General features: G+C 38.5%; 1 protein-coding gene across 10 annotated transcripts in view; it reads left to right on the plus strand.

The window, feature by feature from the left end:
- rapgef6 (Rap guanine nucleotide exchange factor (GEF) 6) overlaps positions 1-26448 on the plus strand; it is a 127985-nt gene that overhangs the window by 20970 nt on the left and 80567 nt on the right. For 9 of the 10 annotated variants that reach the window (XM_053240174.1, XM_026940964.3, XM_026940958.3 and 6 more), the window contains one exon: positions 6636-6758. In XM_053240174.1, the coding sequence (XP_053096149.1) occupies positions 6645-6758 (114 nt within the window). In that variant the 5' untranslated portion in view covers positions 6636-6644. Of the gene's footprint in view, positions 1-6635; positions 6759-6779; positions 12631-26448 lie in introns of those variants that run through there. The other variant, XM_026940963.3, reaches the window with a different exon arrangement.

Raw genomic sequence — 26448 nt, forward strand, 5'->3', positions numbered from 1 at the left:
CAATTTTTCCATTACTTCAGTATAGAATAAAGATTACTCCCTGGATCCCTCACACTTCCCCAGGAAATGACACAAAGTAATTGTGTCCACCCTCATATAGGGGGAAAAATAAAGGCTCACGAAAACATTCCCTGTGTTATGTGGAATCAAAACAGAATTATACAAAATAAATAATAAACAATAAATAAATAAATAGAGCAAGAAACTGTGGAAAGGGAGTATAAGAAAGAAAATTACAGAAATAGTAGGCCTACTCTTGTATACCGAAGTTAGGCTATAGGTTTCTATTTCTTTGCACTGAGTGAGTTGCTTAAACGCACAAGCTTTTTCACATGGTCAGATGAGAGGGAAGCTCTTTTCTTCTACACAGTATACCCAGACAGTGAAACAACCTCTCACACAGAGCTGATGTGGCAGGTGTTGCCAAGAACTTGCGTGCAAGGTAGGCCAGCCTGCTGTGTGTCCCTTCATGTTCAGACCACCACTGCTGGGGACAGTTCTCCATGCCGATAGCAGGCTCAGCCCTGTAGCACTCCACCCATGTCTCAATAGAGTCCACCTCTTCATCAGAGTCAGACTCTGAAGCAACCATGATAGCTGCTTTTTTTCTTAGGCGGCTCAGATTTTGCTTGTTGCTCCGGTTGTGCAGGCCTCCCTTCCCTAAGCAAGGCATGAATTGAACTCCACACCCCAGCCCTCTTAACTCTGTGCAGACACTTGAGGTCCTTAAACCTAGGCTCAAGTGCTGTCATAATCCTCAGTCATGTCATGTTTATTTTTTCCTTGCGTTTTTCCATGTCTGTTGCAAAGGTTTGCATGAGTTTTATCATGTAGTCTGGGTCATGCTCACAGATCTCCATCACTCATGATAGATGGCACAAAGCTGGCAACACCACTGAGCATGAAAGAAATTTTTCTTGTCCAAGAAGTTCAGTTATGTACTTGCAATAAAAGAGAATTCCGTTAGGAACTTGCTACATTCACTCACACAAGGGCTGAGTGGTATTGAACATCAGCAAGATGAACACAATTGAAAATAGTCATTCACACTAAACTATAACCCTGCCTTTAGACCTAGAAAGCACAACTGAGCTGCGTTCATGTATTGCCACAGCTCAATATGCATCGCAATCTCTCTCAACCACTAATCTCGCACGCTCTCTCACACAAGAGCACATGCAAACATGCTCGCACTAAATCACTACCACTCGTTTTCTCTTGCTCCCTCTCTCTCTCTCTCTCTCTCTCTCTCTCTCTCTCTCACACACCACACACACTTCTGAGAAAAACCCACTTTGAATAAGAAACACAAATTATCAATGAGACCATCAGTAAATTTCCTGCAGGGCTCCAACACTGTCTCCAACTTCTGCAGTTTCTCCAGCTCAGCCGTTGTTGGCATGGCAATGTGTGTTGCCTGTAGGACCAATGTAGCTCTCAGTGGTTGTTGGATTCTCTGCATCTCTGGCTCTCTGAACGCGATCCGATTTATGTCATGCAGGCCCTCGTCTTCCGAAAGCTGTTGCCACTCTTTTTGCTGTAGTATGATATTTAAGACTGGTCATATTCTGGTGGTAACTAAATTCACATGGACAGTAACAGCAAATAACTTTGGTCTTATCAATAGACCCATCTGACAAGGATTTGTAACTGAACATGCCATTCAAAAGATCTTGTCCTGTATCCATCATCCGCCACAGACACGCTTGTTATAACAACAATTAATGTGCCAACTGCTGGTAGTGGATTGCTAAACTATGGGTGATGCAAAGGGTCATATGACAACCTATGTTAACGGCTTCAAAAAAATTAGTGGCGTTAAAAGGAAATTGCGTTAACTTTGATAGCCCTAATACATATATATATATATATCCAAATTCATTTTAAGAAAATTAAGGCTAGTTGTTTGTAGAAACCAGTGTGGAGTTGTGCGGAGGAAGGCTCATGAGGCACTTTATAAAAACTCAACCAAAAGGGACAAACCAACAGAAAAGGGGCTCTCACTAGCTCGCGGCTTTTGCCCCGTTCAGGGAAAAAGATCACGCTCCGCATGTGCGTTTCTCTTGTAAGCTCCACTAGCTATGCTTCTCTTTCTCACTCAGGTTATGGCAGTCACTGAAAGCGCAAAGAAACACACATAAGTAGATTGGGGGTAATAAGACAAAGGTGCAAATCATCAAGTTACCTGCCAGTTCTACCATGCCTCCTCTCTATCCACAGCTGATGCTTGATCATGCCCCTGCTGCCACATACCCCCACTGTTTGACTCAGGCCAGGGGGCTGTCCACCCTGCAGGTTCTCCCTCACAGAGAGCTTTCTGCTGATGTACAGCATGTACACTCCTCCCCCTCCGCCACCAGGGAAAAAGGGAAAGAAAAGTCAGGAGAATACAACAGCGGTCCCCCACACAAAACCACTTTTACTTTTGCAATCGCTGCTGTGTTATCAATTTGGGGACGCACCTGCCCATGGCCCAAGTGGAAGCCTAGATACTATACTTCCACCCATTCAGTTGCACACTTCTTTGGATTTGCTGAGTCCTGCCTGTCTCAAGGGTCTGAGAGACAGCTCTCAGATGTTGTAAATGCCACTGCCAATCATTACTATAAATGATAGTCATCTAATAGGCAGCAGCATATGCATTGTGTGGGAAGAGTACTCTATCCATGAGATGTTGAAATGTCGGTGGGACTCGAAACAAACCAAACAGACAGGTAACAAATTGGTGTAACCCAAACAGAGTGGAAAAGGCTATTTTTTCTCAGGATATTGGAGTTAAGAGAATTTTCCAATACCCCTTGATTATGTCCAGTGTCGAATAAAAGTGAGCTGCGCCTAACCGATTGAGCAGTTCATCAGTGCATGGCATTGGGTATGCATCAAATTTAAACACTGTATTGACATCATTAAAGTTGACACACACACAAACACAAAAAAAAAATGGACCGAGAAGTGGTTTCCACTGGGGTCCAGGGTGAATTGGGCAGCACCTTTTAGATGTACCTCCGGTCCCAGCTCCTTCCTCTTGGGAACCACCATCGCCAGAGCCACAGGAACCACTTCTCTCCATGGTTTATGGAGGTTGAGGTGGTATATTTGACATGCATCACCTCCTTCCATTTGCCTGACCTCAAAGTTGACTTTTCCGACTCGCTGTGTGACCTCAAAGGACCTTTGCCACTTCATCAGTAATTTAGAGCTTGACGTGGGTAGTAAAATGAGTTCTTTATCTCCTCATGTAAATTCCTGAAGCCGAGTACCCCTTGTCATACAGTGGGGACTGTCGTTCTTAGGCCTGATGCAAATTGTCCTGTGTTAGGTGACTTAAGGTGTGGAGTTTTGCTGTCAGGTTCAGAACCATACTGAATTTCTTCCCTCCTCCCAATTTTCTCTAATGTTGTCTAAGACGCCATGAGGCTTGCACCCCTATAATAATTTGAATGGGGAAAACCCCATGGAGTCTTGTGGGACCTCTCGTACCGCAAACAACAGGGGTTCAAGCCACTTATCCCAATTCTCAGCATCATCCTGAATGAACTTAGAAATCAAATTTTTAAACATTTGATTAAACCAATCATCCAGCTTGTCTGTTTGCGGATGATAGACACTGGTGCAAATCAATTTAATCCCTAATAATTCATACAGTTCGTGAAGGGTGCAGGACATACAGGATGTGCCCTGGTCAGTCAGGATCTTTTTTGACTTGGGAGATAACACAGAAGAGTGCCTCTCCAACACTGTGTGCTGAGATGTTGCAAAGAACCATGTCTTCCAAGTATTGCATTGTATAGTTTACTAAAACTAACACAAAGCGATGCCCTCATTCTGTTCGTTCTGATGGTCCGATGAGGTCCATGCCAATTCTTTCAAAGGGGACCTCAATTAATGGAAGAGGGCGCAGCTCATGAAATGGCTTAGTGTTTTATCCTGCCCCAAATGCCCAGCCATGGGATTATGATGAGCTGCATGGAATGACATTTCCCTATGGCTCTTCAGTTTGAGTGTCCTGCATCACTCAATATAACCTATCATTAATAAATGAAAAATAAGGGTAGGTGAGTCCAAGATCTGACTGGATTATTTGACCATCAATTACTCTCACTTGGTCAAAGCCATAGCGAAGAGACTTGTCATGTGTCTGTTCCCAGGGGAAGTCCTCAAGGGGAATCCCCACGGAGGCAGGTAGGGAGACAGAGCCCTCCACCTCCTCCGAGTCATCATGATCCAGCACAGACATTGAGGGGACTGGCACCACCTCCCCGGCCACACATTTATTTATTTATTTTTATTTATTTATTTATTTATTTATTTTTTACATTTTCCTAAAACCTGGCCAATTTGTCCCCAAAGTAGGTGGATAGGTGAGGCCGGAACTAACCAGCTGCTGTGTATAAGCATGCATGCACCCAATAATTTACAGGTGATTACCATCCATCAACATACATTCATATGAATAAGAATAAAATGAGCATTTATGAAACTTTTGTGAATCTGGTGTAAATTTTTTGTTTGGCTTGGCTTACAAACATTTACACACAACTTCACTCAAAGATTGATGAATTAGGCCCATTGTGAGGCATACAGTATATGTGCATCTCTCTCCCCACCATTTCCCTCTCCCTCCTTTACCCAAGTAATTTCAGCAGAGACTCTGATTGATTGTGGGATAAGCTGAACCCATCATCATTTCACTCTCTTTCCCTCCCTGCCATTTATTTTCTGTCTTGCCCTAATGGATGCTTTTACTGCTTTGATAGGACTGCTCTGCTAAAAGTGAGTTTCTATGCCTTCTCTACATAAAAAACAAACAAACAAACAAAAAAACCCTCCACCATGATCCTGTGCTCTGGGCATAGATGTAGTCTGTGGGGGAACATTGGATCACTGGCCTCCTAAAACTAAGCTCAGGCAAAGCTCAGGTAAAACAGTTCAAAAACATATCAGTTTCAATTAGGTCACTGAAACAAATTCAATTCATGACAAAAATATATGATAAAACAACTCAGAAATAATTAGTAATAAATTTAAAACATTCGGTGTTCATACACTTACACACCTCCCCCTCAATGTAAACTGGCTTTAATTGGATTATGATATTACTTAAAAACACAAATGTTAACAGTGTGATTTAGTTAGGTACCAAAACTTAATTTTAGGTATTTTTAATATTAATGTGTACAGTGCCGTGAAAAAGAATTTGCCCCTTCCTTTTTTCTTCTATTTTTGCATTAATTCAATTCAGTTTTATTTGTATAGTGCTTTTAACAATGGACATTGTCACGAAGCAGCTTTACAGAAATATGTAAATTCAAGATATAAATTTTAAATTTATGACTTTATCCCTAATGAGCAAGCCAGAGGCGATGGTGGCAAGGAAAAACTCCCTTAGATGACATGAGGAAGAAACCTTGAGGAGCCAGACTGGAAAGGACCCATCCTCATCTGGGTGACACCGGATAGTGCGATTATAAATAATTCCCTTCTATGACTCTATACTATATGGTTAGAAAGTGCAATTGTGTAACCATGGACGAGGCAGGTCTAGAGAGCAGAAGGGGTCAGGATCACTGGCATCTCAGGCATCTTATTATACTTAATTGTTTCAGATCTCCAAACATGGTTTAATAAAAGACAGAGATAGTGTGAGTAAACACAAGGTTATCTAACACCAACTGGCCCTATGTGAAAAAGTAATTGCCCCTTAGTTCTCAGTTAACCAAATATTTATTTGATAATTGGGTTCAGTTAGACTAGACACACCCAGACCTGATTACTGCCAGACCTCAATTATCTAAACATCACTTTAATAGAACCTTTTGAGCAATGTGAAGTAGGCTAAAAGGTCTCAACACATAGCTCACTATGCCTCAATCAAAAGAAATTACTTTTTGACATGAGTGACATAGGTGTTGCATAGAATTAGCACTCATATTTCTCTAAATACTGCACTGTATAACATTGTCTCTTGTTATTTATAATGCAGAGGGTTGTTAATGCAAACAATTCCTATATCAATTCCTATAACAAATATCAATTCTTATATCAAGTAAAGTTGTGTTGATATAGTGAATTCCTATAATCAAAAGGTTTTTTGCCTTCAATAAATTAAATGAAATATTTTAAAAATGTTGTGTTTCCTCATCTTAATTTAGTATGAGTATCAGCCCAACATCATTTTGACAAGCATGCAGCTAGCTAGGGATGTAGAGATTGCATACCAATGAAATGATTTGTGTTAGGAAACATTAGTAATATTGTTAATTTGTTGCATCATTATTTAGTGTATTATGATAAATGTGTGATATAAAATAACCAAACAACAGTAATATCAATGGCTTCTTTGACAGATTGTTTATGTATATATGGTTTCCTACAGGAAACTGTGGCTTCAGTGCAAAGTCTGTTGCCTGACTATGACTTTCAAGAAGAAAAATTACTTTTTCTTGTAGCAGAAGTGCTAGTGACGCTCTAATGTATTAGAGCCACAATCATTCCTTAACGCTTGTTTTCAGTTTGATTTGTGTGTGAATGCATATGCCATGAGTCTGCTGCACTTGCACAGGCTTTCAGCAATATGGAAGAATTGGTTGTTTGGCCAGGAATCAGAGGTGCTTGCTGACTCTGCTGCCTTGCAGGTGGAAAACATGAGCAATGGCGAGAACAGCGATTTGAAACAGCACATGGAGCAGCACTATCATAACCCGCAAGCGGTGCAAGATCCAATCCCACATGCTCAAGAGCCAGCTAGCTCACCCATGGTAAGACTCCAGCACTTATTGTTCACTCTTATGCCAAGTCAAATAAGGAGAGCAATTTTATCTCTGAGTCAGACTCCTTAGACATTTCTTTTGATCTCTCATAAAGCATAATTAAACTAAAACATATGTACATAACATTGATCCTGCTTGCATGCGAATTTGCTGTGCCACAACAAAACTGTATGGACACACTTTAATTTATGCTGCTCTTGTAAGATCTTCGAGTGTGTGTGTGTGGGCACACCTATTCAACCTGCTTGCTTGTGTACTTTTAGTGCTTTTACATTTAGGTTTTCATTGGGTCAATAACACTGCCAACGGTCATCAACCAATAAAAATGTGTTTCAACCTTTTAAAATCTGTCAGGTATCACATTTAGTTAGCACAAAATCTTTGTTAAAATCTCTGGCAAGCTAAATGACAAGCCACCGAGGTTGCACACCAAACACACCTGTTACACTGTAACATTCCACTAATATTAACTAATTTGGATATAATGCAGAACCTTAACCGCAACTGGACGAGTCTGAAACTATACTATATGGAAAAGTTTATGGACACCTGACCATCACACCCATATTTGGGCCTTTCCCAAACTGTTGCTACAGCTTGGAAGCAAACAATAGTATAGGATGTTTGTATGCTGTAACATTACAATTTCCCTTCACTGGAACTAAGGCCTAGCCCAAACCTGTTCCAGCATGACCATGCCCCTGTCCACAAAGTGAGGTCCATGAAGACTTGGTTTGTCGGGTTGTCAACTGGAAAAACTCGAGTGGCCTTCTTGTCTGACTTCAATGCCTGACTTCACTAATGCTCTTGTGGCTGAATAGGAAAATCCCCACAGCCACATTCCAAAATCTAGTGGAAAGCCTTCCCAGAAGAGTGGAATATTATAACAACAAAGGGGGACTAGTTCTGGAATGGGATGTTCTAAATATTCGATTTATACTTTCACAGTATAGCAACAACAAAAATACTTTCTTCACTTTTTACACTTCCCCACCTTAATTTCACCTTAATTCTTTCTGCTTTCTGCTGTAATTTTCTGTTTAAATAGTGCATGGGATGATTCATTTGGGCTATTAATTTGATGTTATTTTTAGACTTTAACACTCAACAGGGAGAATATTAAACCGTTAAACAATATTTTCTCTCATGTTATGTGCGACACTGAACAGCATGCTTTTTTAAGAAGACAAAGACAGAATTTATGATAAACACATATGTAAAGTGAAATTATTTTCTTTGCATATCCTGGCTTGTTATGCTAATCTATATGTCAACTTTTAATGTTGCTTTACATGTTAAACATTCATCATGTGAAAATCTCATGTCACTATTTTTGTTACACCTTTTTTTTTTTAAACTTGTAATATGAAGAGCCTGCAAATGAATAGCTTACATATTTTGTATTGTTTCCTCTTGAGCCATGGCATCTTTGCTAACTGCTGTCTTCTGTATACATGAGCTTACTGGTGAGTCTCACGTTACTCGGCAAAAGAGAGAGTTTTGCCGTTTCTCAGACTGATAGAACAGGGGCAATTATGCTCTGTTGGGCTCTCGGATATGGATGGCGGCATCAGGATTTGAATTCACGAACATCCAACTATAGAGCGAATGTTTTTCAGTTACGTCAAGTCATATTTTTGTTGGTTACTTTAAGGACTCTGTCTGCTGCATTTTGTATAAATTTGTACACTAGTTTTTCTGTATAATGTCCTCGTTCCAGGGATTCTCGTTAACGCAATATCTCAAGAATGAATGCTTGAATGTTTGAAGGATTTATATGGAATTATTATTGTTGTTCTTTTGTGATACTTTTCCAGGCTTGTACCGCAGCTTCTTTCAGTTGTTGTTTTGGGGGGAAGGGGGGTTCTTCCTTTAGTCTCCACTTCAGGAAGTGAAATGCATGCTCAATTGGGTTAAGGTCTGGTGATTGACTTGGCCAGTCCAAAACCTTAAACCTTTTTCCCCTGATGAAGTCTTTTTTTTGTGCTGGCAGTGTGTTATTGGTCATTGTCTTGCTGCATGATGAAATTCCTCCCAATTAGATTCGAAGCATTTCTCTGTAAATTAGCAGCTAGGATGTTTCTGTAGACTTCTAAATTCATTCTGCTACAATCATGAATTACATTATCAATAAAGATTAATGAGCCATGGAAGCCCAAGCCATGACGCTACCTCCACCGTGCTTGATGAATGAGCTTACATAGATCATGAGCAGATCCTTTATTTCAATCTCAAATGTCTTCAGTATGTAGCAAAAACAAAAGAATTGGCAGTTCCAATACTTTCCGAGGGGACTGTATAACTGTGTGTGTGTATGTATGTATTTTATATATATATAAAATCATCTAATGCTCCACATAATCTAAGACTAATAATAAACACAGCCAATCAATTTTAATGTACAAAGACTGATAAAAGGACCTTTTTCCTCTCCCTGACTTTTGAATTAAAATCTTGTCCGTTGGTCTCCCTTCTTGTTTAATTTTCAGTCTCTCCTCATAAGAATGAGCATCAAAAGACTGTTCTAAAATCAGGTCAACAACAGCATTTTCTGCCATTTCATGCCAAAAAACAACTAAGCTGATAGCTGAAGAAGGAAATGACAGACTTATAAACAACAAACAATCAAACAGAACTTTACACTTACAGTTTATTTACAACATTTACAAATTACACCACTACTGCAGGCTCCAAGCGATTCCGATTGGTGCTGATGTATTTGAAATGTCAGTCATGTTCATTACTGTTTCAGTGATTGGTAATTGGTTATGTGGTTCCGCACCTTTCAGAGGTTTACCAGTCATCATAAGGAGAAGTGATGCATTTAAGCAGGACAAGCGAAGAGTGCACTGTTCAGTGAACATTGAATTTATTTATTTTTTTTCTGTGCAAAACTCACACAGACACACAGACACTGTTGTCCAATAAATGTAATATTTTGTCCTATTAAAATACATTGTATATATTGATATTTGATCATTTAATTCACTAAAATATTGAATTCCACCAATTCCACCACTGGTGAATAATATAGACACTTTGGTAAACATTTCATTGCTGTATTTTAATGAAATTTTAAGGGAAGATGGGCTTCCCGTTTAGGCTTAAAGTAAGCATCTGTGCTACAGAGTAATCAAATCAGAGAATCAGCTCTGTTCCTCGTCTGGTGTTTTGTGCTTCCTTGCTTAATTGCCAGTGTTAAAATAGCCAGAGAGCCAGATGTTTGAACGAGAAACTGCTTACCACAATTCTACATCTAAGGGTCCACAATACAGCATCATAACGCTCTAAACCACCTTCCAGACACAACACACATGCTATACCTACACAGGATGCACATCCTGTAAGTAGTTGTTTACAGTCATGAGCTGCTAATATTGTAATGTATCCTGAGTGCTTGCTTAAGTAAGACAGTGAATCAACAAATTAGTCAGGCCTTAGAAAGTGTTTTAAGTGGCATTTCTTTATGACACTAAAGTATATAAAGTGGGACTGTAACTGTTATTAAGATTAATGCATTAGTACAGAATAAGGGAATTCCGGAGTAGACTGTAAAAATTACTGTGTAGCACTAAACAGAGTTATGAAAAAAATATCTGGTTAATTAGCTTAATCTCACACTGAAAATATGAGAGAAATTCATATGAACAAAATGTAATTGAGGCACATTCCAGCTATATATTTTTTTATATTGACCTGAGTGTTTAGGTACTCTTAAGCATAAGCGGTCTTCCATGAATTCGCTGAGGTATACATTTGATGTGACACAGGGGCCAAATTCCTTTTGTCATTGGTGAACACCAGAGAATACCTATGCAAAATAAATATGTGGTGATGGCACACTTTCTAGAAATGTGAATAGAGTTGAAAGCCATTTTAAGGTTTAACAGCACTGCTTAAAGTATGCTCCTGTGTAAAAAGAATAAGTGGCTATGGGCAGGAGTGTACCTGGAGCACAAATGTCACATTGGCTTTGTCCAATATTTCTATTTGCTAACTTTGGTTAAACAAACTTGGTTGCCAGAAAAGCAAAAATGAGCATAATTTATGAAATGCAAGTAATCTTTCACTTGTTAAATGAAACGCTGTGCTGAGCTGGAATTCTGACCTTTCATCCATGAAACAGAGAGAGCCAGCTAAAGCTGGATTTGAATGTTTCTAGTGCTGTCTGACATTTCTGCAGTTAAGTTTGAAGGAGGGTTTTTTTTTTCCTTTTTTACTGAGGGCCAATAGCATATTTTTGGATTCTTTCCTTTTCTCCACTGCAGTGTACAGCTGCAAAACACTTGCACTGTGGAACCCTGCTTACATCACAGTATTGCAAAAATCATATTGTCTTTAAAGTTATACTGTTATCATTTACAAAGTTACATAAGTTATCATTTGAAATTGAATTTCCAGTAATTATAAATTTAATTAGCAGGTGTGTTCAGATTTTTGCCTTGCAGAACCTTTTACAGTCTTCTGCATCATGCTAAATAAAATATAAAACAGCCTCGTTTAAGAAGAAGGAGATGGAAATCAAACCAGTGAAAGCCATCTTTTCTTTGTGTGGAAAAGAGGGATCTGCCAGCAGCTGAACACACACACACACACAGGGGCTGATGCACATACTGTCTGCGATTCCAATCCTCAGAAAGCTCCATGTGCTGAGTTGTGATTGGCCGGCATGGAAAAGGATGATGTCATATTTTTTTGCAACAGAGCTGAAGCAACTGAGTCATAGAAATAGTATTCACTTCACGTTTAAAAGCACTGAAGGATTCACATATCTCTTCCAGGGAAAATAGACACTCTTAAACGGACATAAGACTTTGTGTTCACTAGGGATAATGTACTTGGTTTTACATTAACTAGCTAATAGGCGATTTCATACTGCAGGATGCTTCTGTCATGGCCCAGAAAGTGTGCAGACACAGAGCAAAGGGAATACATTAACCTGCCTAGGTTAAATGCCCAGGTTTAAACCAGCAATTTATGCTTTATCAATGGTATTTATGCGTATGGCCTTTCTATAGCTATGGTCACAACATTTATTGTCTCTGATCAATAAAGATGCTCCCCCTTCTTGGTTTGCAGCAGACATCCAATAGCTCTAATGCAGCTCCCCCCACCCTGGTGTTCCTTACACTGTGCACCCTACTCAGATGATGTCATTCTTTTTCTGGCAGGCTCCCCTCCCTCTTTCTCACTCTCCTGGTTAGACATGTGTTATTGCTGGTGGATACAATCGATAGGAGTGTTTCCTGGGGGAGCTACTGGGGCGTTGCGGCCAGGGATGCACGTTCAAAGACTGCGTACAGTAGCTTTGGAGGTGGATACACACACCACATTTGCTGCTTTTACAAAGAGGGAAGTATGTAACACGGTGTGTGCTGGATGTTTCCTGGCAAAGAAGAGAAGAGGCTAAAGCTGGATTTGAATGTTTCTAGCGCTGTCTGACATTTCTGCAGTTAAGTTTGAAGGAGGGTTTTTTTTTTTTCCTTTTTTACTGAGGGCCAATAGCATATTTTTGGATTCTTTCCTTTTCTCTACTGCAGTGTACAGCTGCACAGCTTCAATGAATTAATTGCTTTGCAATGCTTTAGAAACACGTTGGATTTTACTCTCCTCCTAGGAAGGGAACGGAATAATTTTTCTGTCAAACATCTGAAGTATTTTATGTTTCCAAAAGTCTTTTATTTAATGCTACAGGCTTTCTTTTTATACTCCAGTTTATTGCAAAAATGAGGGGCAGATAGTTGATCATTGTTGCTCATTTCTCTCTATTTGATGAAAGTGGAAAGTTTTTCTTGCAGCTTGGGAAATGGCTTTCCTCGTCCGTTGCTATGCCAACTGCTTGCAACCGTGGTCCTCCAAAGTAAGTGATGTAATCCTTCAGTAGCCAGCCCTGTCATGTTGTGTTGTATTGAATTGTGTGTATGTGCATGTGTAGCTGTGTTCAATGGCCCCTATTCATTTGAGCTGTGTATGATCAAACCTGTGGAGAAAATTAACATAAGCACATGGACACGGGGGTCACTAGGTCTCAGATGGACCCCCACTCTTTTGCTGATAGTTGTGAAACAACCAAATAACGTTAAGCACCTTCCTCACAATTTTTTTCCTTCAGTGTACATCTCTGATCTTAGGTTACTGTAGTTGAGTTGTATGCTTTCTTTTCTACAGTGTTGCTCAGTAAAATACATATAGACTAGTATTAGAAAGAATATTAGTAATAAGGTCAAAAAGTCATACTATTCAAAGAATGAAATCACGATATTCTGCAGTATCAGTATTGAGATGTGACTGAGTTTGGGTACCTTCACCAAATCCTCCACAGTCCTCATTTAGACATTTGGCCCATACGCTATCCTGTTTTATTTTGTTTGACCTACTAGCAAGTTAAAGCAAGCCACACCTGCATAAATGATGACTTAATGTTTTAAGTAAATGGTGTGCATTTGATGGTACATTCAAACACATTTCATGTAAATTATATATGTGGTAAACTGAGTCACATAAATGTTATGTAAATAAAGGAGTATTGTTTCCACACAACAGAAGCTAATTTATCAAATGATAAATCACATTTCATTAATGAAATGTTTTAGTGCTTATAACATTTTGTAAATACATTAATAGTTAGTTTGTGGTGCTAACCAAAGAATTATGAACTTATTATACCTACCTATTATAATCTATTTTTATATAGTAACAGCTCATTTAGAGGAATCTTGTAAGGCAAATGCACTACATAATCAAAGGCTAATAATAAACAGATTTATTACCTGGGGTTATTTCTACTGGTCATTTCACTGAAGGTAAAACATATGCTGTAAAAAAAATATATATATATGTATATACTGACTGAATATATAAAAATATACTGACATGAGGGATTTGGACAAGTCTTAAATCCCAGATATACTCCAATAACAAGTACATTACCCTCCTCATTTAAAATTAGTCCTTGTGGTGTCCAGGACTAGGACTTTAGAAATATATTTTCCATAAAATCTCTTACATTGGGCCTCATTTATCAAACTAGATATGAACGGATTTATTCGTAAATCGTTGTAATGTGGTATTAATGAAAACCTCATAAATACAAAAAACTTTATACTACTCGTGCTCCTGAGTGTTTGTAAAACTACACATAAGAAGACTAACTAATGTAAACCTCAACTTAAAATGATATAATTTGCATGGATTACAACACTTTTGTATATGGATTATATTGTCGTGTTTAAACTGCTTATTTTTATTACGTGAAAGGAAGTTTAAAGACAGATAAACTGTGATTTTCTTTGGAGGATGAAGCTAGGTTCAGTTCCTTTTGCCATGGTATCTTCTTTTAACTCTGTGCACATCGGCTGAGACACCTGTGTGACGTGCCTGGTGTGTATCAGTGAGTGTATATGCTCACCATCAACTTATAGAGGTACGCCTGTACACCTGCTCATTTATGCAGTTATCCAATCATTCAATAATTCGGCAGCAGCATGATGCATAAAATCATGCAGATACAGGTCAAGAGCTTCAGTTAATGTTCACATCAACCATCAGAATGAGCAAAAAGTGACATCTCTGTGATTTTAACCGTGGAATGGTTTTTTGGCGTCAAATGGGCTGGTTTGAGAATCTGAGGCAATCATGGGCACAGACTCAAAGAAACTAGACAGTTGAAGACTGGAAAAAGACCAGGTGATTTTTTTTCCCCTCAACTTCCAGATTGGGTGAGCCTGTGCCCATGATAGCCTCAGATTCCCAATGTGGTCTGCTGTTGCAGCCCACCTCAAGGTGATGTTTTGTGCATGCTGAGATGCTTTTCTGTGCTCACCATGGTTGTAGAGAGTGATTATTTGAGTTACTATATACTTTGAGTTACTATATTTTTGTTTTTCACACCATTCTGTGTAAACTCTGTGTGTGAATATGCCAGGAGATCAGTATTAGAAATACTCGAACCAGCCCATCTGGTACCATGCCATGGTTGAAGTCACAGAGATAACACTTTTTCTTCATTCTGATGTTTGATGTGAACATTAGTTGTAGTGCTTGACCTGTATCTGCATTATTTTATGCATTGTGCTGCTGCCACATGATTGGTTGATTGGATAACTGCATAAATGAGCAGGTGTACAGGTGTTCCTATTAAAGTGGACAGTGAGTGTGTATGGGTGGACGTCATAACAGAGAGTCAAAAGTGAAGCCAAAATGTCTCTGAGGCCCTCAAGTGGCTGGTTGCAGTAACCTTGATATGTTCCCCAATATTTCCTTATGATACATGCTTTTTATGGGAGTTATTTGGTGATAAAAGGGCATGGTTTATGAGGTAACCTACAGTTTTGGACATGACCATCGAGGCTCCTGAACTGCTTGGCAGTTCTATAGCAAAGCTATGTCTTGTTCAGCTGTAAACTTCTCCTACAGACCGTCAGCGGGGACTGCAGTTTTTCTGGCATGTTGATAATTTTGATGTACTCATATTATAACTAGCAAACCAATGTGAGTGAACGAACTGATGGCATAAATCAAAGCAGGTAAATGCTAGCTAAATTTCTTAATAATTTATGATTGACTGTATGACCTTAGCGAACACTTGAAGTAACTTGTTAAACACAGACAAAACAACCAGAGTATAAGAGCACACTTCTCCATTGAGATGGATAACTTACTGCAGGTGGCAGAGCTAGATAAAACTCATGAAGAGCAGTGATTTTTTTCCTTTAAAATAGGTTATCTTGAGTGTAAGCGTTGAAAGCTATTAACTATTGTATTTTCAGTTGTTACCTTACATTCACTGAATACACTTGCATTACTTTGATTCATAATTTCAGCTAGCTAGCAAAAGGTGGTCAGTCATGACTCAAATCTCTAAAATCTTTTCCTCACAGCAATACAATCAATATAACTGTGAAAACTATATGACTACAATTTAGCATTACATGTGAATTAATAAAGCTGTATTTGCCAGTTTGAGTTTGCTGATGTTGATGCAGGTGAGAACTGGACCCACTGTCCACTCAGCCATAGCTGCTCACTCTGGCTCCAATTTTCGCAAGATGGCATCTCTCATTTCGACCCAAAAAAGGCTTAAAACCACACAATGGGAGTGAATTGAGCCACCAAAACAGTTTCTGTGCCTTTTATCATAGATTCTACATCTCTGAAACTGTACTAGAGGGATGAAGTCTTCCAAAAGATATCCCCTAAATTTATGTTTGGATGATGGTGGTGAAGAGTAGTGTCTAAAATCTCCCATAAGTGTTCAGTTGGGTTGAGCTCTGGTTACTGCAAAGGCCATTCCAAATGATGTATATAATTTTCATACTTCTCAAACCAGTCAGTGAGCCGTCATGCCTTATTGGTTGGGAGAGGGTCATCATGGAAGAGACCACTCCCTTCAGGATAGCAATGGTTCATCATAGGCTAAAGATGATCAGTCTTACGCAAACCATGCCAGCAAAATGCCTCCCACAGCAGAGTTTTTCCTGTATGTATACCACAGTATATTATAATTAAAATTAAATAATGAACTCACAGTGCATACTTTCAGCTTTAATTTGAGGATAATTTGAGGTTATTTACATCCAAATGATGTGTGGTTTAAAAAAAGGGATCAAAATAATCAGACAATTGGCTGTTCAGCTGTTCCATGATCAGGTGTGTGTTATACCCTCATTATTTCACTTACAAGTAAGCAGATAAAAGGTCTAGATTTGATTTCAAGTGTGCAAAGAGCTTAAAATTGAAAACACATCCATCAGAGAGAACGCAAATCATTAGCTGTTTGGAACATTCTTAAAAAGAAGGCACTGGTGAGCTCAGGAACACCAAAAGGCCCGGAAGACCTCAGAAGACAACTGTGGTGGATTGGAGATGAATTCTTCCCCTGGTGATGAAAAATCCCTTCACAATAGTTGGCCAGATCAAGAACACCCTCCAGGAGGTAGGTGTATCTGTCTCAAAGTCAACAGTCAAGAGAAGCCTTCACCAGAGTACGTACGTACGTACTGGACATGTGTGGCTGCCAATGGAACTGGTCCCCTTGTATTTATTGATGATGTAACTACTGACAAAAGCAGCAGGATGAATTTTGAAGTGTATAGGCCTATATCATCTGTGCATCTTCAGCCAAATGCTTCAAAATTCATTGGATTACACTTCACAGTGCAGAAGGATTATGACTCAAAACATACTTCGAAAGCAACCTAGGACTATTTAAGCAAAGGAGGTGGGATGTTCTGCAGTGGCCAAGTCAATGACATGAACGACCTCACCTGAATCCAACTGAGCATGCATTTCACTTGCTGAAGGCAAAACTCAAGCGAAAACATCCCAAGAGCAAGTGAAAACATCCCAAGAGCAAGCAGGCCTGGAAGAGCATCATTAGGGAAGAATACCAGCATCTGGTGATGTCTTTGGGTTCTAGACTGCAGGCAGTCATTGACTACAAAGGATTTGCAACCAAGTATTGAAAATGATGATTTAATTTAATCATTGTTAGTTTTTCCAATTACTTTTGGTCCCTTAAAAAGGGAGAGGCACATATAAAAAAGTGCTGTAATTCCTAATCAGGAATTGTTTTAACAACTATGAAGTAACACAATTTCCAAAAAAGATTAGAACATTCTTTGCTACAAGTTTTAAAAGTATTATTTACTGAAGGTGTAGTTATGATAATGCTTACTAAAGTAGTTCTGCTATTGGTAGTGTACAGATATCAGTATGGACTGTGTTAGGAACATGCATTTTACTATTTTAATGAAACATATGATGACACAACAGAATGAATAAAAGTATGTGGCATGTGAACAGGACACTTTAGAAATAGCTTTATACTACTATTAGAAACATTAGAACATTTGTCAGTGATGTGATCTTGGATAAATAGCTCGTACTCACTCACTTGCACACTGGGTCCGGCCCTCCACCTGATTTAATCTGGCCCATAGTTTTCCATTTGATTCTAGATTTATTGGTACTTTCCTGCAGGAATTTAGAACCTCCACTTGGTGGCCTGTATCTGAGCTAGGTGTGTGTTCCACTAGGTGTGCTTTATCTGAACCAGAGCAGTGGTATGACTGAAAAAATGAGACGTAGGCAGTAGGCATTTTCAAAAGAAAATGACAAATAAGTGCTTTTTTCACTTCTATCATTCACAGTGTAGGCGGTGTATCTTATATGTCAGAAAAGTTTATTGAATTATTTACAAGCTCATCAGAACATTTTTGTTCTTCAGGCAATGTATCAGGAGGATGCAACAGAAAGTAAGCTACATCATCACAAAACCATCAAACATGGCATGTTTTTCAAAACGAGAATTTTGAGTGTATGGTTGAAGCAGTTAGATAGCCCAGAGATTAAAGCGCATTTTGAAAACATTAACCTGTTAAACAAAACAGTAACCAGGCGAGTGGATTTAACTGACAAGGATCTGAGTATACAGTTGAAAAGCAAAATGAAGGGCTTCAAGTACTTTTTAAACATAATGGATGGCAGCACCAACATCAGACTTCTCATTTTTGTCCAAGGAATTGCCTGAGAATTTTGGAATACCAGAGGAATTTCTGGCCATGTAGTCCCTCAGAGGTAACACAACAGGAAAAGACTTGTTCACTAGCCTTTCTGCTTACCTTGAGCAATTTAATTTGCCATGGGATAAACTTATCAGTGTCACCACAGATGGATTTTGAAATATTATGGGGAAGTATAGCTGCATGCAGCAATTAAGGGGGCCAAGCAATTTCTGTCCATATGCTTTAGCGATGGAGGAAGACCAGAAGCCATTGGGACCATCAGTGCTTATTTCAATGGAGCTATATTAAATTTGAAGTCAAAAGATCATGCTTTTGCTGAGATGTTTTCTCACTTCCTGTTTTTGGTAGCCCTCCCAAGTGGCACATGATGTAAAATTTTGTTTTTTTTATATATGTTTGTTTATTGTTTTTAAACAAATTTATACTGAGAAATTATAGCAAGAAAACAAGTTGCTTGTATTGACTGACAAAGCACATAAAAATTAATATAATAATGATTTTACAAAAAGTCTGTCAGTTACCTGAAATCTGATTATAAATGAATGAAATTAAAACTTTCAAATTATGGGTAGGTGTCAGAAATGTCAGTAGGTGCATCCTTGGGTAAATAAGGGAACTTCAGACCTGTAAATATTTGAAGAAATTTTGCTTGGGAAGTGAAAATTTGTCAGTAAGCTGTTGAAAAGATGCAAAAACATTATTGATACAAATCTCAAAATGTATTAATGCCCAAATTTGACCAAATCTGAGAAAAACTATCTGTGAGAGAGGGTGGAAAAACATTATTAGTGGCTATGGCACCATGCCTGGAAAATGATAGCAAACCAAAACTATACTTGAACTGTGCCCAGTTTCTGAGAGAGGTCTTAATAATTACATTCTTAGTGTAGGGGGAGGTGGAAGACAAAGTGGGAGAGTGTAATAAAGCCTTAGGACAAAGTCATTTACTCACCTCCAAAGTTTGGTGAATATCTGTCAAATTCATTACTGACATTTTTTGGTTTTGAAAAATTTTTAAAAAATTAAAAATGGCAGAAAATCCAATATGGTGGAAATTCATGATGTCTGTTGGTTTGACCCAAAGAATCATAGGAAAGTGGAATTGTGTTTGTACGACATTCTGTTGCAGAGTTATTTAATTTAAAGTTATATCCAAATTTGCCCTGTTCATGGTGCTAGAGACCTACAACAAAATTGCTGTGAAAGTAGCTGAGGCTGTCCTCTATCCTTGTGTGTTGTAGTAATAATAATAATAGTAATAATAATAATAATCATAATAATAGTAACAAGTTTTTTACAAGTTGTTCTCCCACTTCTTTCTTCCAAATTACATGGTTATGGGAGAAAATTTGTAGAAGAAGAAGTGAAAAAAACTGTTAAAATGTTTGTTAAAATTCAAAGTGGCTGACTTCGTGTTTGAGAACTCACAAATTTGTTACAGTCAGTAAAACTTTGCAACTTCAAGGCCATCAAGACAAACAAGAATATTGATTTGATGTTGTTATATGGATTTGTAAATTATATTGCCACCTAGAGGTGAATTTAGACAAAGCATCTTGGAAGGCCTTAAGGTGAGGTCCTTCAGTTATCTACAGAATTTGGTCCAAATACAAAACAACATTGCTGATATATGCCTTTACTTCCAGCTCTACGGCTTCACCGTCAAATCAGTTTGTGCCTTATGGACAACGTGTCCTCGATAGCAAGGGATTCAGTACAAACAAGAATCTTGAATCTTTGTACTGGATTCAGTACAAACAAGAATCTTGTCAAGTTGTTCAAAAGTTATGTGCAGTTTAACCAATTTACAATTTATAGTGCCACCTAGAGGTACGTTTAGACAAAACGTCTTGGAGAACCCTAGGATGAGGTCCTTCAGTGACCTACCAAGTTTGGTCAAAGTACATCTCAAGGTTGCTGAGATATGCCCATTTGGCAACTTCGCCATCAGATTTGTTTGAGTGTAATGGATGAACTGTCATGTGCACCAATCAGCCATAACATTAAAACCATCGAAAGGTGATGTGAATAACATTGATTATCTCGTTACAGTGGCATCTCTCATGGGATGGGATATATTAGGCAGCAAGTGAACAGTCAGTTCTCGAAGCTGATGTGTTGGAAGCAGGAAAAATGGGCAAGCGTAAGGATCTAACAACTTTGACAAGGGCAAAATCGTGATGGCTAGACGACTGGGTCAGAGTATCTCCAAAATGGCAGGTCTTGTGGGGTGTTTCCAGTTTGCAATGGTTAGTACCTACCAAAAGTGGTCCAAGGAAGGACAACCGGTGAACCAGCAACAGAGTTATGGGCACCCAAGGCTCAATGATGCGTACAGAGAGTGAAGGCTAGCCCATGTGATCCGATCCCCCAGAAGAGCTTCTGTAGCACAAATTGCTGAAAAAGTTAATGCTGGCTATGATAGAAAGGTGTCAGAACACACAGTGCATTGCAGCTTTCTGGGGATGGGTAGCTGCAGACCAGTCAGAGTGCCGGTGCCCATGCTGACCCCGTCCACCGCTGAAAACACCTCCAATGGGCACATGAGCATCAGAAATGCACCATGGCGCAATGGAAGAAGGTGCCCTGGTCTAATGAATCATGTTTTCTTTTACATCATATGGGTGGTTGGGTGCATGTGCATCACTTACCTGGGGAAGAGATGGCACAAGGAAGAAGGTAAGCCGACAAAGGCAGTGTGATGCTCTGAGCAATGTTCTGCTGGAAAACCTTGGGTCCTGGCATTCATATGGAAGTAACTTTGACATGTAACACCTATGTAAACATTGTTGCAGACCAAGTACACCCCTTCATTGCAACAGTGCTCCCTAATAGCAGTGGCCTCTTTCAGCAGGATAATGTGCCCTGCCACACTGCAAAAATTGTTCAGGAGGTGTTTTAAGAAACATGGTTGTTCAAGGTGTTGATGTTTTACATGATGTTTTAAATCAGAGATACTTCATTTTGGGCTGGCCTCATGATGCAGCATGCCAAAGTTTGTTATGATTTTATAGGAGAAGAAATTTTGTAGGAGAAGAAGTGAAAAAACTGTTTTCTTTAAAATTCAAAATGGCCAACTACCTGTTTGAGAAATCACAAATTCATTACATTCACCACATCGACACCTTCAAGAGAATCAAATGGAACAAGCATCTTGATTTAATGTTGAGAGGTTTAAAAGTTATGAGCAATTTTACAAATTTGTTATAGTGCTATCTAGAGGTGAATATAGACAAACCTTCTTGGAGACCCTTGGCATGAGGTCTTTCAGTTCTCTCCAATGTTTGGTCAGAATATATCACACCATTGCTGAGATATGCCGTCACTTCCTGTTTGGCTACTTAGTCGTCAAATTGCTTATGGAAGAAACATCACAGATATAATCAAATCATTCATCAAATTCATTTCCATGTTATGGACAAACCATCCAATATATCAAAAATCAAAGAAACAGCTTTTTTTTTTTTTAGATAGTCTCATGATGTTGTTATTCAAATTTGATGATGGAACACAGTTTGGAGGATAATAAGAGAAAAAAAAATGTTTTTTAAAAAAAAATCAAAATGGTTGAAAATCAACTATGGCAAAAATTAACATCATGATATCCACTCCACTTAACACAAATAATCAGATGAAAGTAGAATCGCATTTCTACAACATTCTGTTGGGGAGCTATCATTGTAAGCATATATCCGAATTTGCCCAATTAGTGGCACTAGAGAGCTTGAGTGATGTACACCAAATTTGCTGTGAGGGTACCTGAGACTGTCCTCTATCACTGTGCCAAATTTCATAAAAAGTGTAAAAGAGTTCTATGGACTACCATAGATTCCCATAGGAAGAAGAAGAAAATCTACTATCATTAAAGGGTGCCTATGCACCTTTGGTGCTTTGTCCCCTAAATAATAATAATAATAATAATAATAATAATAATAATAATAAACATACAATCACTATAGTGTGCACCTTTGTGCTTGGTCCTTAATAATAAATATAGCTGCAATCAGGCAGGCACTTTCTGTCCCCACCCCTTAGCGATGGAGGAAGACCAGAAGCCACTGGGACCATCTGCACTTGCTCTGAAGGAGATATAATAAGTTGGAGGGCAAAAAGTGTTCAAGCTGTTGCTGAGATATCTCCTCACTTCCTATTTTCAGTAGCCCTTCCAAGTTCTGCATGATATCAAATCTTGTTTCTTAACTTAACAGATGTAAAAAAGAAAAAAAGAAAAATCACAGGTGTAAAAAATAAATAAATAAACTTTTTTTTTTTTTTTTTTTTTGATATAATGATATTGTAACCCAAATTTCATGATGATTGGACAAAATTTGCAAGAGAAAAAGCAAAAAAATATTGAACTTGGTTGACTTCCTGTTTGACACATTACAAATTCGATTCAATTCAAATTCTCGGCACCTTCCAAGAAATCAAGAGAAAGAAGAATCATGATTGCAGGTTAAGGAATTCAAAAGTTATGAGAAGTTTTAATAATTTGTGAATTATAGCAACACCTAAAGGAGATTTATACAAAACTTCTTGGAGTCCCTTACAACAAGGTCATTTACTCATATACAAACTTTGGTGAAAATCTGTCACACTGTTGCTGACATATGCCCTCACTTCCTGTTTGGCAACTTTGGCAACATTATGGACAAACCGCTCATCATATCAAAAATCAACAACTTTTGGATTTGGGTTGGTCTCCTGATGTTCTCTTACGAATTTCATGGTTATTTAACAAAATTTGTAGGAAAAAAAGTGAAGCAGTAGTTTTTTACTTCCTGTTAGAGAAATCATAGATTTTCTTAGATAAGTAACACTCAATCTTAAAGGGAATCAATAGAAACAAGAGGTTGGGGTTGAGCAGTTTTATGAATTTGCAAATTATAGTGCCAAGTTGAATTTAAAGGTGAATTTAACTTTTTGAACCCCCTTATAATTCAGTTATCTACAAAGTTTGGTCAAAATATGTCACATTGTTGCTGAGATATGCCCTCACATCCTGTTTGGCATCTCACATATATCAAAAATAAAAGAAAAAGCTTTTTTCAGGGTAGTCTCACAATGCTGTGAATCAAATTTGATGATGATCAAAATGGAGGAAAATCCAGTATGGTGAATACTGACGTCATGGTGTTCTTTGAACTCGGCCTGACCCAAAGACGAAGGTGGAATTGTGTTTCTACAATATTCCGTTGCTGAGTTATTGATGTAAAAGCATGATTAATTTGCCCTATTGGTGGTGCTAGAGGGCTTGAATGATGTACACCAATTGCTGTGAACGTAGCAGAGACTGTCCTCTATCATTGTGCCAAATTTGCCAAATTCATAAAAAGTGTACAAAGTGTTCTATGGGCTGCCATAGACACCCATAAGAAGTATAATCATCAGCAGCAGGAGCATCATAAAATATGTAGCCATAAGCAATTAACTACAGGGTCCAAGCAGTTTTAGCAAACATCACCCCTAGTGGCCAGTCCTTGCCAATGCACATAGACCAATATGACCATACATGAACCTACTTATGAAGTTTTGTGACATTATCTCAAATAATTGTGTGAAATGCCTGCTGAGTGGCTGAAGGCGGCCATGTTTTTGAAGTAATTCAGTGGTGATTAAAAATCCATTTACAGATTAGCACATTGATGCAGCACGCTAAATTTCAGCATGATCGGATTTTCGGATTTTCTGAGAAATAACTATTTCAACTTAACTTCATCCCTTTGCACTGGTCATGCTCCAAACTACTTTGCATACCACCTCAAAATTCTTTGCCATATATACCTTTAAATTATGTGTAATTCCGTGCAGGCATTCATGAAGTACAGCTGTTTGAGTAAACCAGCTCTAGCCCACTTGGGTTGATTGGCATGTGGAGGCAATACTGTTTATTTATTAATAATTATTAATGTTCACACTCTCCTGAGCATTTTGACACCCAATATGTGGCAATCTGACAAAAATCCTGACACTAGTTTGCAAAAGTAGGTTTAGCATATTATGCAAATTATTGTAAATTGTATTGGGTGAGGTTAATGATTCAAGTGGCAAATTTATATGGGTTGATTCAAGGAATCAGAAATAACAAGAAATTTCACTATGGCTGTTATTTCCCAAGAGATATGCTTGTTTTTTGTAAGCAAAAACATGAACAGTGCCCCCCAATGACCTATTTGTGCAAAATTGCATTTAGTAGTAGTGAGTACATACTCTAACCTATAATTCAAGTTTCATGACGATAGCTCAATGTTTACCCTGTCAAATGCCATCTGAAAACTGATTGGCTTATGGTGGCCATGTTATTTAAGTAATTAGGTCATCATCAAAATTCCAATTGCAGATTAGCATAATGAGGCACCATATCTAACCTTAGCTCGATCTGACGTACATTTCCTGAGAGAGTTATCGGGCCTGGGCTCTGCCCCTATGCATGACCACACCTCAAACTTTACACATAAGCTTAGAGTCTTGTCCTGTATATGACTTTCAAGTTTCATTCATGAGTTGCAGCTCTTTGAGTAAATTATGCTCTGCCTTATTAGAATTGATTGATGTGTGGTGGACATATTGTTTACCAATGTCGACATGTTTTTGATAATTACTGAGGTTCACACTCTTCTGAATAGTTTGGCACCAGGTTTGTGAAGATCTGTTAAAAAAAAATTCTAGGACTAGTTTGCAATAGAAGGTTTTGCATATAATGCAAATTAACAAAAAATCTGTCATGCTGGAAATTAGTGGGTGGGGACTACCTGAATTATAGAATAAGTAGGATTACAAGCAATTTGTGCTTGGACCCATAATAATAATAATAATAATAATAATAATAGAAAGAAAAAAAAAAAAAAAATTACAATGCAGTTACAAGCACTTTGTGCTTGGACCCCTAATAGGAAGAAGAAGAAGAACTATAGCTGCAAGCAGCAATCTGCAGGGGCCAGGCACCTTATACAGAACATACCGCACCTAGTTCTCTGTTCCTTATTGAAATCTGTAAGATTAAAGTGTTTTCTTATGACTGTTTCTAATGACCGCATCATGAATCAAACACTCATACATGTAACCATTACATCTGATTACTTTACAGTTAACATCGTTGCTTGAGTTCTGTGGAGGAATGTTTGGATCTTGATGTACTTTGAATGTAAAAAATGATTGTGTAAGAGAACATAATTGATGTTACAGATTTTAATCTATTTAATTCGGTGCTTGTAAATGATTGATTGGTCAGTCCAGAGAAGTCCATTTAAAGGGACCACAGTCTCTATAAAACACACGATTATCTCAGCTGAGAGCAAACATAGACTCCTATCTCTCATTTTTCCTGGTGATGAATCCACACACACTCACATATATACAGCCCAGAGTCCAAAAGTCTGCCAAGTCCGATCCATGGAGGCCCCACCTCGCAACTTACACGATTCAATGGATCTGCCGCTAACGCCTCGGTACCGGATACCATAGCACACCTTCAGACGTCTTATGGAGTCCATTCCTTGATGGGTCAGAGCTACTTTAGCAGTACAAGGGGGACCTACGCAATAATTTGATTTTCTCAGTTTTTATGTCAAAACCTTCTCTTTTCACCTTTTTTCTGTAATTTGGCATTTTCAGATGTTATTATGCAGCTAAATAATAAATATTTTTATTGGCATACATGAAACTCCAAACTGGCTGTTTCATGATACTAGATATCTGTAACTTAAGAGCCCCACATTCAAGATGTAACGTAGGGGTCGTGACAACGGAGTTGGGGATCCAAATGTAAGGCTTTATTTACACACACGGTCAAAACAGGCAGGGTTGAGCACCAGCAAACAGTATAATCCAAGGCAGAGGCAATGGTCAGGGCAGGCAGCAAACAATGAAAAACAAGGAAAACAGTCCAAGGGTCAAAACACACGGACACACGGACACACGGATGAGAACCAATGAGAACATGACACATGAAACCAAGGAATTCATGTGTCATGTTCTCATTGGTTGGTTTTGTCATGTGTTCTCCTTGTCCTGTATAAAGGTTGCTCTCACACGCTCCTAGGGGCTGATTATGTATAGCCATTCCGTGTGTCCGTGTGTCCGTGTGTCAGATGGAGTGGGCTCTGGAGCGGATTCGAGGACTGGAGCAGGCACAGGAACAGATTTACGGACTG

Source organism: Pangasianodon hypophthalmus, chromosome 15 (assembly GCF_027358585.1).
Source record: "Pangasianodon hypophthalmus isolate fPanHyp1 chromosome 15, fPanHyp1.pri, whole genome shotgun sequence".
Lineage (NCBI taxonomy): Eukaryota > Metazoa > Chordata > Actinopteri > Siluriformes > Pangasiidae > Pangasianodon > Pangasianodon hypophthalmus.